General features: G+C 52.6%; 1 protein-coding gene across 1 annotated transcript in view; it reads left to right on the top strand.

The window, feature by feature from the left end:
* LOC308173499 (inositol 1,4,5-trisphosphate-gated calcium channel ITPR1-like) overlaps nucleotides 1–12,500 on the top strand; it is a 135,592-nt gene that overhangs the window by 36,589 nt on the left and 86,503 nt on the right. The window contains 5 exon segments of the mRNA XM_080548529.1: nucleotides 262–361; nucleotides 931–1,091; nucleotides 1,689–1,830; nucleotides 2,174–2,332; nucleotides 4,445–4,617. Coding sequence (XP_080404655.1) covers nucleotides 262–361; nucleotides 931–1,091; nucleotides 1,689–1,830; nucleotides 2,174–2,332; nucleotides 4,445–4,617 — 735 coding nt within the window.

Here is a 12,500-nt window from a genome sequence, read left to right as displayed (position 1 = left end):
AAGCGGTTGCTTGGAAAGTAGGTGTGTACTCTACATGTGGAGACAGCTGCCGGGTCAAGCTCCGGACATGATGTGTTAATATGTCGTGTGTGTGTGTGTGTATGTGTGTGTGTATATGTGTATATGTGTATATGTGTATATGTGTGTCTGTGTGTCTGTGTGTCTGTGTATGTGTGTATGTATGTGTGTCTGTCTGTGTGTGCCTGTGTCTGTGTGTGTGTGTGTCTGTGTGTGTGTGTGTGTGTGTGTGTTTTGCCTTAGGAACTCGTACGTGAGGCTGCGCCACCTCTGCACCAACACCTGGGTCCACAGCACCAACCACCCCATCGACAAGGAGGAGGAGAAACCTGTCATGCTGCGGGTGAGTGACAGCTCACCCAGCCAATCACCATTAGGTCAAGACTGTTTTGGACATCTTACCAGGCCTAGTCTGTGAAACCCCAAACCCCCTGACCACTGTACATACGAACAGACAGTACATACATTTGGACACGGATGCGTCCGACCCGACCCAAGTTCACCCAATAATGGGCCGGCTGTGGCGCAGGAGGTAGAGCCTCCGTCTAATGATCGCAAGGTCGGCAGATCGGCGGTTCGAGCCCCGGCTGGCCACATGTCGAAGTGTCCTTGGGCAAGACACTGAACCCCAAATTGCTCCATAGTGAGCGGGCCTGGTGAGGCGCCTTGCGTGGTAGCTTGGCCGCCATTGGTGTGTGAATGTACAGTATGTGTGTGAATGGGTGAATGAGAGGCCGTTGTAAAGCGCTTTGGAATAAGGAGCTATATAAGTCTGTCCATTTACCATTTTACCATTTACACGAATGAGTCCAACCCGACCCAAGTTCACCCTGAGTAACACCCTGGAATTACATTTACAAATTGACAGTCTGTCCACTCATCAGCTTCTCCCTGGTCTCTCTGTGTGTTAAGATCGGGACGTCGTCGTTGAAAGAAGACAAGGAGGCGTTCGCCATCGTGCCCGTCTCCCCGGCGGAGGTTCGAGACCTCGACTTCGCCAACGACGCCAGTAAGGTGTTGGCCTCCATCGCGGGCAAACTGGAGAAGGGGACCATCACTCAGAACGAGAGAAGGTACGGAGGAGAGAGAGAGAGAGAGAGGGGAGGAGGGAGAGAGGGAGAGAGAGAGAGGGGGAGAGGGGGAGAGGGAAAGAGGGAGGGAGGGAGAGAGAGAGGGAAGGAGAGAGGGAAGGAGAGAGGGGGAGAGAGAGGGGGAGAGAGAGAGAGAGAGAGGGAGAGAGAGAGAGTGGGGGAGAGAGAAAGGGGGGGAGAGAGAAAGAGGGGGGGAGAGAGAAAGAGGGGGGGAGAGAGGGGGAGGGGTAGAGAGGGAGAGAGAGAGAGAAAGAGGGGGGGAGAGAGGGAGAGAGATCCTGATCTTAGATCTGTGAGAGCGAAGTCTACCTGGAACCTCTGTGGCTCAGTCGGTAGTGCATGGGCACTAACGACATCTTAAGTTGCCGGTTCGATCCCCCGCTGGGACCGTATATACTGATAAATGTATCCGCTCCACTGCAACGTCCGTCGCTTTGGATAAAAGCGTCAGCGAAATGGCGTGTATTCATTATGACATTATGACATTATGGAGCAGGAGGCAGGTACACTACCCAGCAGCCTTTTCTGGGCCCCCTGACCTGACCTCTTCCTCCCTGTGCGCCCCCCCCCCCCCCCCAGGGCGGTGACCAAGCTCCTGGAGGACCTGGTGTTCTTCGTGGTGGACATCCCCAACAACGGGCAGGACGTGCTGGAGATCATGGTCAACAAGCCCAACAGGGAGAGGCAGAAGCTGATGAGGGAGCAGAACATCCTCAAACAGGTGCCAGAACGCCTAGAACCTCACACACACGCACACACACACACACACACACACACACACACACACGCCGTCCTCTCTGACGTAGAACCACACACACACGCACACGCACACGCACACACACACACACACACACACACACGCCGTCCTCTCTGACATAGAACCTCCGCGGAGGAACACACCTTCGTCTTTGTTTCGTTTTGTTTATTGGATTTTTGGAAAGCATACAATTGTGAACATAGCATTTATACGATATGTAGAATCTCTGAAATATAAGTACGATGTTATTACAATGTTATTACAACGTTAGTGCGCAACAGTGTAACAACCTAAACCGTCTCTCCAGATCTTCAAGCTGCTGCAGGCTCCGTTCACGGACAGCGGGGACGGCCCCATGCTGCGATTGGAGGAGCTGGCTGACCAGCGCCATGCCCCCTTCAGGCACATCTGCCGCCTGTGTTACCGGGTCCTACGGCACTCGCAGCAGGACTACCGCAAGAACCAGGTACGGTCCACCCAGTGGTGTAGTCTACGTGATACGCCGTATACCCACTAGGAAAGGCCATGGATTTCCATATACCCACTTAAAAATGTGCGAGGATACGTAACAGCGTTTTGTGACAGAACTTTCCCACTTTCATTCATAAAATTCACCCCGTCTTTTGAGACTGACTATAGCGTCATATACCATCAACGGGGGGAAATGCGACATGAAATATGTAAACATGCGGCACTATCATGCACAGATCAACCTTATAACATGTAGGGCCAGTTTCACAGACAAGGCTTAAGCCTAATCCTGGACTAAAAAGCATCTTCAATGGAGATTTTACATTGAAAGTGTGATTTAGTCCAGGACTAGGCTTAAGCCTTGTCTGTGAAACCGGCCCGTAATGTTAGATATAACGCTAGACAGGGAGCGCAGAATAATTTTTATGGTGTTTTCCGAAATGAACGATATGAGGCTGGGAGGGAAAATGGACCTCAATGGACCACAGGTCCCACAGCCAGTACTGACCTCTGGACAAACTGCTCCAGGAAGACCCTCCGCGACCTGCCATGTCTTCAGTTTGATCAACTGAGTTGTCAGTGACAGCACTTACACAATTATCACGGCACGAAATGTACAGATCATGCCACATGCGCCTGATGACTTGTAATTGAATGTCCTGTTTCCCCTGACTGTTTCCTCCCGTTAAACGCACGCACGCACGCACACACGCACGCCATAAAGACGCATCCGATCTAACCCTGTTCCATTAGTGTAATTGGAGCGCTGATTCTGTTAGGCTGAATCAGGAAGCCGGCCGCTCGGTTCTGAACGTGCTCTGTTCTCACTTCTCACAGGTATGGTGGGTTGGGGGCTGAAGGCCTTTGATAGGGCCCCGCTAACGCTAGCCTCTATTAGCCAACGCTGCCTCCATTAGCTCCTGACGAGTACCGGTAGCTAGCGGCTCTGAAGTTGAATGTGTGTGTGTGGGGGGGGGGGGTAATTGGGTTAATTGGGTTAATTGGGTTACTGCTGTACATCGTCTAGTGTTAGCGGGCCTGCCCCCCCCCCTGGCCGGACCCTGTGAGGCTGTAGGCCCCCCGATTTTCTGCAGAGATGATAAGAATCATACACGTGTCAAACGTCATTATTGATACGATAATAATAATAATAATAATAATAATAATAATAATAACTTTTATTTGTATAGCGCTTTTCCTGCAAACGTTGCAGCTCAAAGTGCTCCAAACATTATATAATCATAATTTAATAATTTAGTCATTTAAAGGCAATATTAAAAAGATGGGTTTTTAGTCTTGACTTGAACATATTTGCTGAGGTTGCATCCCTAATGTAAACTGGCAGTGCATTCCACAATCTGGGTGCATAAAATGAGAATGCAGCCTCACCAAGCCTCACTCTTCTTTTGGTACACAGAGAAAGCCAGCGTCAGAAGACCTGAGAGCTCTATCGGGCTGATATGCTAGCAAAAGGTCTGAACATATTCTGGTGCTGTGCCAGTGAGAGCTTTATAGACCAGCAGAAGGATAGGCTACGATGATGTCTTAGAATCTGTGCACAAATGTACAGGTAGATTATTATGTCAACGTGGTGAAGATATTCATTCAAGGGTTTCAAATCTGATGAACGGTTTTAGAGATCAAAAAGTGTGTGTGTGTGTGTGTGTGTGGGAGGGGGGGGGGGGGGGCGGTGGTAGCCTAGAGATCAGAGAGGCCGGCTAGCAATAGGAAGGTCGCTGGTTCGTTCCCCGCCTCTGGAGGGAGTGTGCATGTGCCCTTGAGCAAGGCACGTAACCCCTAATTGCTCCAGGGGGCACCGACTATGGCTGACCCTGTGCCTAGAGCAAAACAATACCACATTCCAACAATTGGAATGGCAATAAATCTGTAAAAAAAAAAGAAAAAACTAAACAAAGAGGTTGTGTTGAGGATGTTGTGATGATGTTGTGAATGTGACCGGGCTGACCTCTGTCTCTCTGTCCGTCTGTCTGTCGCTCTGTCTGTCTGTCTGTCCGTCCGTCCGTCCGCCTCTCTATCTGTCCGTCTGTCTGTCTGTTTGTCTGTCCGCCTCTCTGTCCGTCCGTCCGTCCCGTCCGTCCCACGACAGGAGTACATCGCCAAGCAGTTCCGCTTCATGCAGAAGCAGATCGGCTATGACGTCCTGGCGGAGGACACCATCACAGCCCTGCTGCACAACAACCGCAAGCTGCTGGAGAAACACATCACCGCCGCCGAGATAGACACCTTCGTCAGCCTGGTGAGGAAGAACAGAGAACCCAGGTGCGTGTGTGTGGGGGGGGGGTGGGGGGGTGGGGGTGGGTGTGTGTGGGTGGGTGTGGGTGTGGGTGTGTCAGCCTGGTGAGGAAGACACAACCCAGGTGCGTGTGTGTGTGTGGGGGGGGTGGGTGGGGGGGGGGTGTCTGTGTCTGTGTCTGTGTGTGTGTGTGTGTGTGTGTGTGTTTGTGTCTGTGTGCCTGTGTGTGTGTGTCTGTCTGTGTGTGTCTGTGTGTCAGTATGTGTGTGTGTGTGTGTGTGTGTGTGTGTGTGTGTGTGTGTGTGTGTCTGTGTGTGTACAGTTATACAGATTCCGATCTGACATTTCTGTATGACCAGATAACATGTCTGCCATTTACAACCAGATGGTCAGATGCTGTGTTCTGTGTAATAGAAGTCTTGTGTTTGAATGAATGTCTGTTGGAATGTGTTGTGTGTGAGGGGTGTGAGGGGTGTGTGTGTTGTGTGTGAGGGGTGTGTGTGTTGCTGTGTGTGTTGTGTGTGAGGGGTGTGTGTGTTGCTGTGTGTGTTGTGTGTGAGGGGTGTGAGGGGTGTGTGTGTTGTGTGTGAGGGGTGTGTGTGTTGCTGTGTGTGTTGTGTGTGAGGGGTGTGAGGGGTGTGTGTGTTGTGTGTGAGGGGTGTGTGTGTTGCTGTGTGTGTGAGGGGTGTGTGTGTTGCTGTGTGTGTGAGGGGTGTGTGTGTTGTCCGTGATGTATGCAGATGGTCATGAGACATGTGTGAGGGGTGTGTGTGAGGGGTGTGTGTGTGTGTGTGTGTGAGGGGTGTGTGTGTTGCTGTGTGTGTGTGAGGAGTGTGTGTGTGTGTGTGTTGTGTGTGAGGGGTGTGTGTGTGTGTGTGTGTGAGGGGTGTGTGTGTTGTCCGTGTTGTATGCAGACGGTCATGAGACATGTGTGAGGGGTGTGTGTGAGGGGTGTGTGTGTTGCTGTGTGTGTGAGGGGTGTGTGTGTTGTCCGTGTTGTATGCAGATGGTCATGAGACATGTGTGAGGGGTGTGTGTGAGGGGTGTGTGTGTGTGTGTGTGAGGGGTGTGTGTGTTGCTGTGTGTGTGAGGGGTGTGTGTGTGTGTGTGTGTGAGGGGTGTGTGTGTGTGTGTGAGGGGTGTGTGTGTTGCTGTGTGTGTGAGGGGTGTGTGTGTTGCTGTGTGTGTGAGGGGTGTGTGTGTTGCTGTGTGTGTGAGGGGTGTGTGTGTGTGTGTGTGTGAGGGGTGTGTGTGTGTGTGAGGGGTGTGTGTGTTGCTGTGTGTGTGAGGGGTGTGTGTGTGTGTGTGTGTGTGAGGGGTGTGTGTGTTGCTGTGTGTGAGGGGTGTGTGTGTGTGTGTGTGTGAGGGGTGTGTGTGTGTGTGTGTGTGTGTGTGTGTGTGAGGGGTGTGTGTGTGTGTGTGTGTGTGTGTGAGGGGTGTGTGTGTTGCTGTGTGTGTGAGGGGTGTGTGTGTGTGTGTGTGTGTGTGTGTGTGTGTGAGGGGTGTGTGTGTGTGTGTGTGAGGGGTGTGTGTGTGTGAGGGGTGTGTGTGTTGCTGTGTTGTGTGAGGGGTGTGTGTGTTGTCCGTGTTGTATGCAGACGGTCATGAGACATGTGTGAGGGGTGTGTTGTATGCTCCAGGCGGGGAGATCGCATGTTTTTATGGGACACTTAAGGGAAGTCTGGTGCCTAAGTGTGTGTGTGTGTGTGTGTGTGTCTGTGTGTGTCTGTGTGTGTGTGTGTGTGTGTGTGTGTGTGTGTGAGTGTGTGTGATACCACTGGTATCAGGCTAAATCAGACACCATACCCATGTTTACAGTTAATAATAAGCCACGAGAGTCTGTTCACGTCATGAGACATATACTTATCTGGGTCATAGATTTAATGTGGCAGGTGTGATGGAAACAGCAGGTCAATGAAATTATCTCTGATTATTCCGCCAGTTTAGATTTAATGAATGCATCGCCCCTGCCACTCATCATGAAACTAGAAGCAGTCAGACAGATAGCGCAGGTTAAGGTTCAGCACTTGAGGAGACGCAGTGCTGGGGGGTAGTAGATGTCTCAGGAGACACAGTGCTGGGGGGTAGTAGATGTCTCAGGAGACGCAGTGCTGGGGGGTAGTAGGTGTCTCAGGAGGAGCAGTGCTGGGGGGTAGTAGATGTCTCAGGAGACACAGTGCTGGGGGGTAGTAGATGTCTCAGGAGACGCAGTGCTGGGGGGTAGTAGATGTCTCAGGAGACACAGTGCTGGGGGGTAGTAGATGTCTCAGGAGACGCAGTGCTGGGGGGTAGTAGATGTCTCAGGAGACGCAGTGCTGGGGGGTAGTAGATGTCTCAGGAGACGCAGTGCTGGGGGGTAGTAGATGTCTCAGGAGACGCAGTGCTGGGGGGTAGTAGATGTCTCAGGAGACGCAGTGCTGGGGGGTAGTAGATGTCTCAGGAGACGCAGTGCTGGGGGGTAGTAGATGTCTCAGGAGACGCAGTGCTGGGGGGTAGTAGATGTCTCAGGAGACGCAGTGCTGGGGGGTAGTAGGTGTCTCAGGAGGAGCAGTTAAGGTGTAACCTGAAGAGATGGGTCTTCAGTCTCCGACGGAAGATGGATATTGGCGAAGAAATCGGCTCTACCTTTGGGTCCTCTGCATCACTGTACAAGCACTGTACTGTTAAGCCCAGCATGTTTGGCCTGTGTGATAATGATTCAGAGGTGTTCTGTAACATATCAGCCAACACCCCTGACGTTGTGGAGGTTAATATGAGTAGTAGAGAGGTGTTAATTCTATTTCTATTCCAGATAATAAGCCCTTTACAACCAGATGGTCAATTGCTGTGTTCTGTGTAACAGAAGTCTTGTGTTTGAATGAATGTCTGTTGGAATGTGTTGTGTGCGTGTGTGTGTGAGGGGTGTGTGTGTGTGTGTGTGTGTGTGAGGGGTGTGTGTGTTGTCCGTGTTGTATGCAGACGGTCATGAGACATGTGTGAGGCGTGTTGTATGCTCCAGATGGGGAGATCGCATGTTTTTATGGGACACTTAATTGAAGTCTGGTGCCTAAGTGTGTGTGTGTGTGTGTGTGTGTGTGTGTGTGTGTCTGTGTGTGTGTGTGTGTGTGTGTGTGTGTCTGTGTGTGATACCACTGGTATCAGGCTAAATCAGACACCATTCCCATGTTTACAGTTAATAAGCCACGAGAGTCTGTTCACGTCATGAGACATATACTTAATCATAAGTCATATCATGAGTCATACATTTTATGTGGCAGGTGTGATGGAAACAGCAAGTCGTTGAAATTATCTCTGATCGTTCCACCAGTTTAGAATGAATGCATCGCCTGTGCCACTCATCATGAAACTAGAAGCAGTCAGACAGATAGCGCTGGTTAAGGTTCAGCACTTGTTCCCCAATGTACATTATTCTTCAGAAGTTTCTTTCTTTAGAATAGAATAATAAGACTGTACGCATGGTGAGACAACGGACTGAACTAAACACCCGTACCACACGGGATATCTTATTTCACACCAAGCAGGAGGGTGGGCTGGGTGTTCCCGACTTTGAATGGACTTCCATTGCCCCGAGGCTCAGCCGTCTTCTCAACATGCTGAACAGTGACGACCAGCACGTCGGAGAGCAGGCCAGAGCCTCTCTGTTCCTGGACTGGAGTGTAGCTCTCGATGAGAGTATTATCCTCTTCACTCTAAGCTCAAGCTGAACATCTCACAACTAGGCTACAAGTGTCCACTTTTAGTTTTCATTTTTGGCAGCCTGGGTCACATGTTCACAAGCGGGTGGTTAGGGGCTTTCAGATGGCCCACATCTCCAAGAGAAACTTTAGGTTAAACAGTTAGCAAGGTATTGCTCTATATCTGCTATTATCGGTAGCCGTTCAATATGGAGACGGCGGTGCTTTTTGTACCCTTAGTGTAACCAGGGAGTAGCTGAAAAGGACTGTATAATTTAGGAAGGGGCTGGTTATCTAACTAATGGAGCTAAATAGGCAGTATAGGAGGATACAGGCAGGGGGCGCCAGCAAACCGTTAGACTAGCAGTTAATGTCGTTAGCATTAGCAAGGGAACTAGCATTAGCATTAGCCTTCAAACAACTAGCATTAGCATTGGAGCTACAAACAACTAGCATTAGCATTGGAGCTACAAACAACTAGCATTAGCATTGGAGCTACAAACAACTAACACACGGTATTACATATGAACAACACATTTATTACACATAACGGTTGTATACATCCCCATATATACATTCCCTCCCGGCCGGCCACACACACACTCAATCACTCACTGATAGTCTCTGGCCTGAACAGGCTGATAGTCCAGGGCTGTGGTGCGCGTTGAGGCCTGGTTGAATGGCATGTGCGTCGATGAAGTTTAGCCGACGAAAGGGGGGGGGACGTAGCAACACGGAGAGAAAGGGCCGTCTTCGTGGTCTACCACGAGGTGAAGGGCCCAAGTCCCGTGGTCCGCGTCGAAGCTCCGCTGGAGTCAGTGTTTGGTCGCAGTCCGCTCGTGGAGGCGACGATGATGTCCAGCTGGCGTCTCGCTTGGTCCAACGTTGAACACAACTAAACGGGCTACACTGGTACACTCAATAATCGCTTTCCTGGCGTCTTCAGTTGCTGCACGGTGTGCGCGCTGCTGAATCCGCCATCTTCGATTGACTTCGTTGCTTTCTCTCGTTCTGCTTCTCTCTCGTTCTGCTTCTCTCTCGTTCTGCTTCTCCTCACACACACTCTGACTCGCGGACTACTTCCGTCTCTTATATAGGCACCACCGAACGTAACATCCGGGTCACGGACACACCCCGGATATACTACGTCATCAAACATATGCATAAACATTACAAGAATAATACATACACTTCATAAAACGTACAGAAATAGTATAGAAAATAACAAAGAAATAACTGGGGCAAAATAGGGCTGGTTTGGGGAAACTAAACTGGCACTAAACTGTGGGCCTTCACAACAGCCGCCCCATGAAACCCTCGGTTTCAGTTAACTAAGAAGGCACACTGGCTAGGCTGCTCTAGCAGCGTGAAGTAGGAGGTGATAGTGTCGACCACTCTGCCTGTCTGCCAGGCGGCGCGCGGAAGGGACTGGTCCATCACCAGTACCACGGCACCTTCGGACATCTTGTCTCTCTTCCTCAGCAGAATCTTCTGCTTCTCCTCCTTCTCCAGGGCGCGGATGTGCTCCTCGAAGCAGCTCAGAGCGTCTTCCTTGTCCATGTTCTCCAGCGCCTCGTACTCAGCGAAGGAGGGGTCGTCCAGCAGGTACTGCTGGGCCTCGGACCAGGTGGTGCAGTAGGTGACGTTGGCCATGTTGTCCAGAATGCTCTTCAGCGCCTCCCAGTTACTCTTCCTGAGCTGCTTGGCTTGTTCCTTCTCCTTCTTAGCCTTGTAGGCCTTAAACGCTTGCTTCTTCTCACTCAGCTTGGGCAGGGCGCTGTAGCGTGGGTCGTTGATGATCATTCTCATGGTTTGCTCCCATGACGCGTCGGATGAACCACCATCCTCCTCCAGAAGCTCTTTGAAGGCCTGCTTGGCCTCCTCTTTTGGGTTCCACTTTACTCGCTTCTTCGCCAACTCCGGCCTTCCCTCCTTGGAGGCGTCTACAATACTGGCTGAGACTTTCATGGCTGACGTGTACTCGACGGAGTTGACGGGTGCGTCAATGCTGACCTCGGCCACGTGAGGGTGCATGGCCACCTGCAGGTGTTCCTCGGCAACAGCTGTTGCCGCCATGGCACGGTAGCGCCACCACCGGGACTCCTTAGTCTGGGAGTTGTAGTAGTAAGGCTTTCCCGTGTCAGACTTGTACTCCTGCCACGGGCACTTAGGCAACATTTGCTCAGCAGGAGATTTCAGGTCGTCTGGTTTCTCCCCTGAGGTCTGTTTAGTCTCTGTGTTGTAGAAGTAGGTCTTCCCATCCAGAGACTTATGCTCTGTCCACAGAGACTTCTTCTTTGGTTGGTCATCCGGTGGTGAACCATTTGTGGTACTAACTGTTCCAGGTGCACTGGCAGCAATAGATTCCACTCCAGGCGGTCCGGTTGGTTGGTTTGCTTCTTCGGTTCGGACATGGAGGGATGACGTAGCTCTCCCGTCTCTATCTCTCCCCTCGGTAGCGCCTTGGAGGGCCCACCCAAGCGCAGTCTTAACAGCCATCGGGCAGCCTCGTGGTCCTCTCAGCGGAGGACGGAGCGACACGATCAGTTCAGCGTTGTCCGAGCTGATGAGAAGGGTTGGCTCCGCTCCTTCTATCGGATGTAGGTCTACTCCCCGTAGGTGGGGATATCTTGCGCGTAACCTCTCCAGGGGGTAGTCGTAGCGGGAGAGCGCTAGCTGGTCGGCGGTGAAGACATTCTGAAGCCGATGTCTATCCGACGGCCGCCCCGCCGGGGAGATAGAGAAGTTGATTCTCGCCCCGGTGACCTCTTTAAGGTCGCGACGTATCGTGCGCAGAGTCAGCTTCTCCGCAGTCCCTTGGAGCCCCAACTGGCGCACTGCCCCCTGGAGAAGGATGGTCCGTTCCGACCCGTCGTCTAGAACGGCGTACGTGTCGTACACAGCGTTGTTGTGGTGAAGTCGGACCTTCACCACCTTCAGTAGAACCTTGGAGCCGCTGCTCTGTGGCGAGTCTAGGTAGTAGACAGGGGTTTCCTCTTCCGGTGCGCGACCGGACCTAGGGCTTCTGGTGCCCTCCGTGGACCTGGCGAGGGAGACCTCGTGTAGGATGTGGAGGTGGACCTCCTCACAGCGGTTGCACTTTCTCCTCAAGGTGCAGTTCTTAGCCAGATGGTCGCGCCCACAGTTCCAGCACCTCTGGTTCTTCTCGAGCCACCTCTGCTTGGCCTCGGTACTCAGGTTGTTGAAGTCACTGCACTCATTGAGCCAGTGCTCGCTGGTGCAGTACGGACATGGCGGTGGACCTCTCCGTCCCTTTTGAGGGGGTTGAGAGGAATCCTTTCCCTCAGGTCGGGTGGTCCTCTCGCTCCGAGGCTCCTCCTCCGTGTGCAGCACTCCTACTGGGCGTCCTCTGTTCGAGCTCGGCCCGTCCCAGCGGTCTCCCTTCTCCCTCTCCTTCTTCGGCTCAGCGTAACCCATCGCGTCTACGTTGGTGTCATGCACTTCCTCCAGTAGGAACTCCGTGAAGGCAGCCATGCTCAGACCCAACTTCCCGGGGTTACGAACGCGCTGCTGTCGCCGGAACCTCTCCTGCCGGAAGCGTGGGATCTTGCGGAGCAGCCGCTCTACGTTGGAGGTGCTGTTGATCTCGCTGGCGCCAGCTGGGCCCTGCGTCTTCAGCATTCCAACCAAGGTGTGCACGCGGAGCGCGAAGTCATCCAGCGCCCGGTCATCCTTGATGGGGGCCTGCTGTTCGAGGGCTTGCAGTTCAGCAAGGGCGTGGTTCCAGGGACGACCGTAGCGGGCATCCAAGTCAGCGAGCGCTCTGGTGTAAGGTGTCGGTGCGGAGGCATGGGCCAGTACCATGTTGTGGGCTCTGGGGTTCCTCACATGCTGAAGGAGAATCGCATATTTGTAGGACTCTGAGCAGGAGTTGTCCAAGAGCGTGTCTAGGCAGATGCGTAGCTCTACATACTGGCTCCTGTCCTCGTCCTTGAAGAAGGGGAACTTGGGTCCCTCCACCTGGGGGAACATCCTGTAGTGGATCATCGGGGCTGGAGTGACGGTCTGGGTGTCCGGCCTGCATGCATTTTGGTGCACTGGAGGACCTAGGGGTGTGCTACGCTCTTGGGGGATGGCTCCCCTCCCGGGCAGCGACGCTGGCTCCCTCTGGGCCGCGTAGCGGTCGGGTCCCTGGTCCTCTTCCTTCCAGGTGGTCAGCTGGGCCTGTAGTTGGACAGTCATGGCGGGGGTCATGGAGCCATCGGCGGGGGGTT

This window comes from Nansenia antarctica, assembly GCF_963989245.1.
Source record: "Nansenia antarctica genome assembly, chromosome: 18".
Taxonomy (NCBI): Eukaryota; Metazoa; Chordata; class Actinopteri; order Argentiniformes; family Microstomatidae; genus Nansenia; species Nansenia antarctica.
This window is presented reverse-complemented; position numbering and strand designations above follow the sequence as displayed.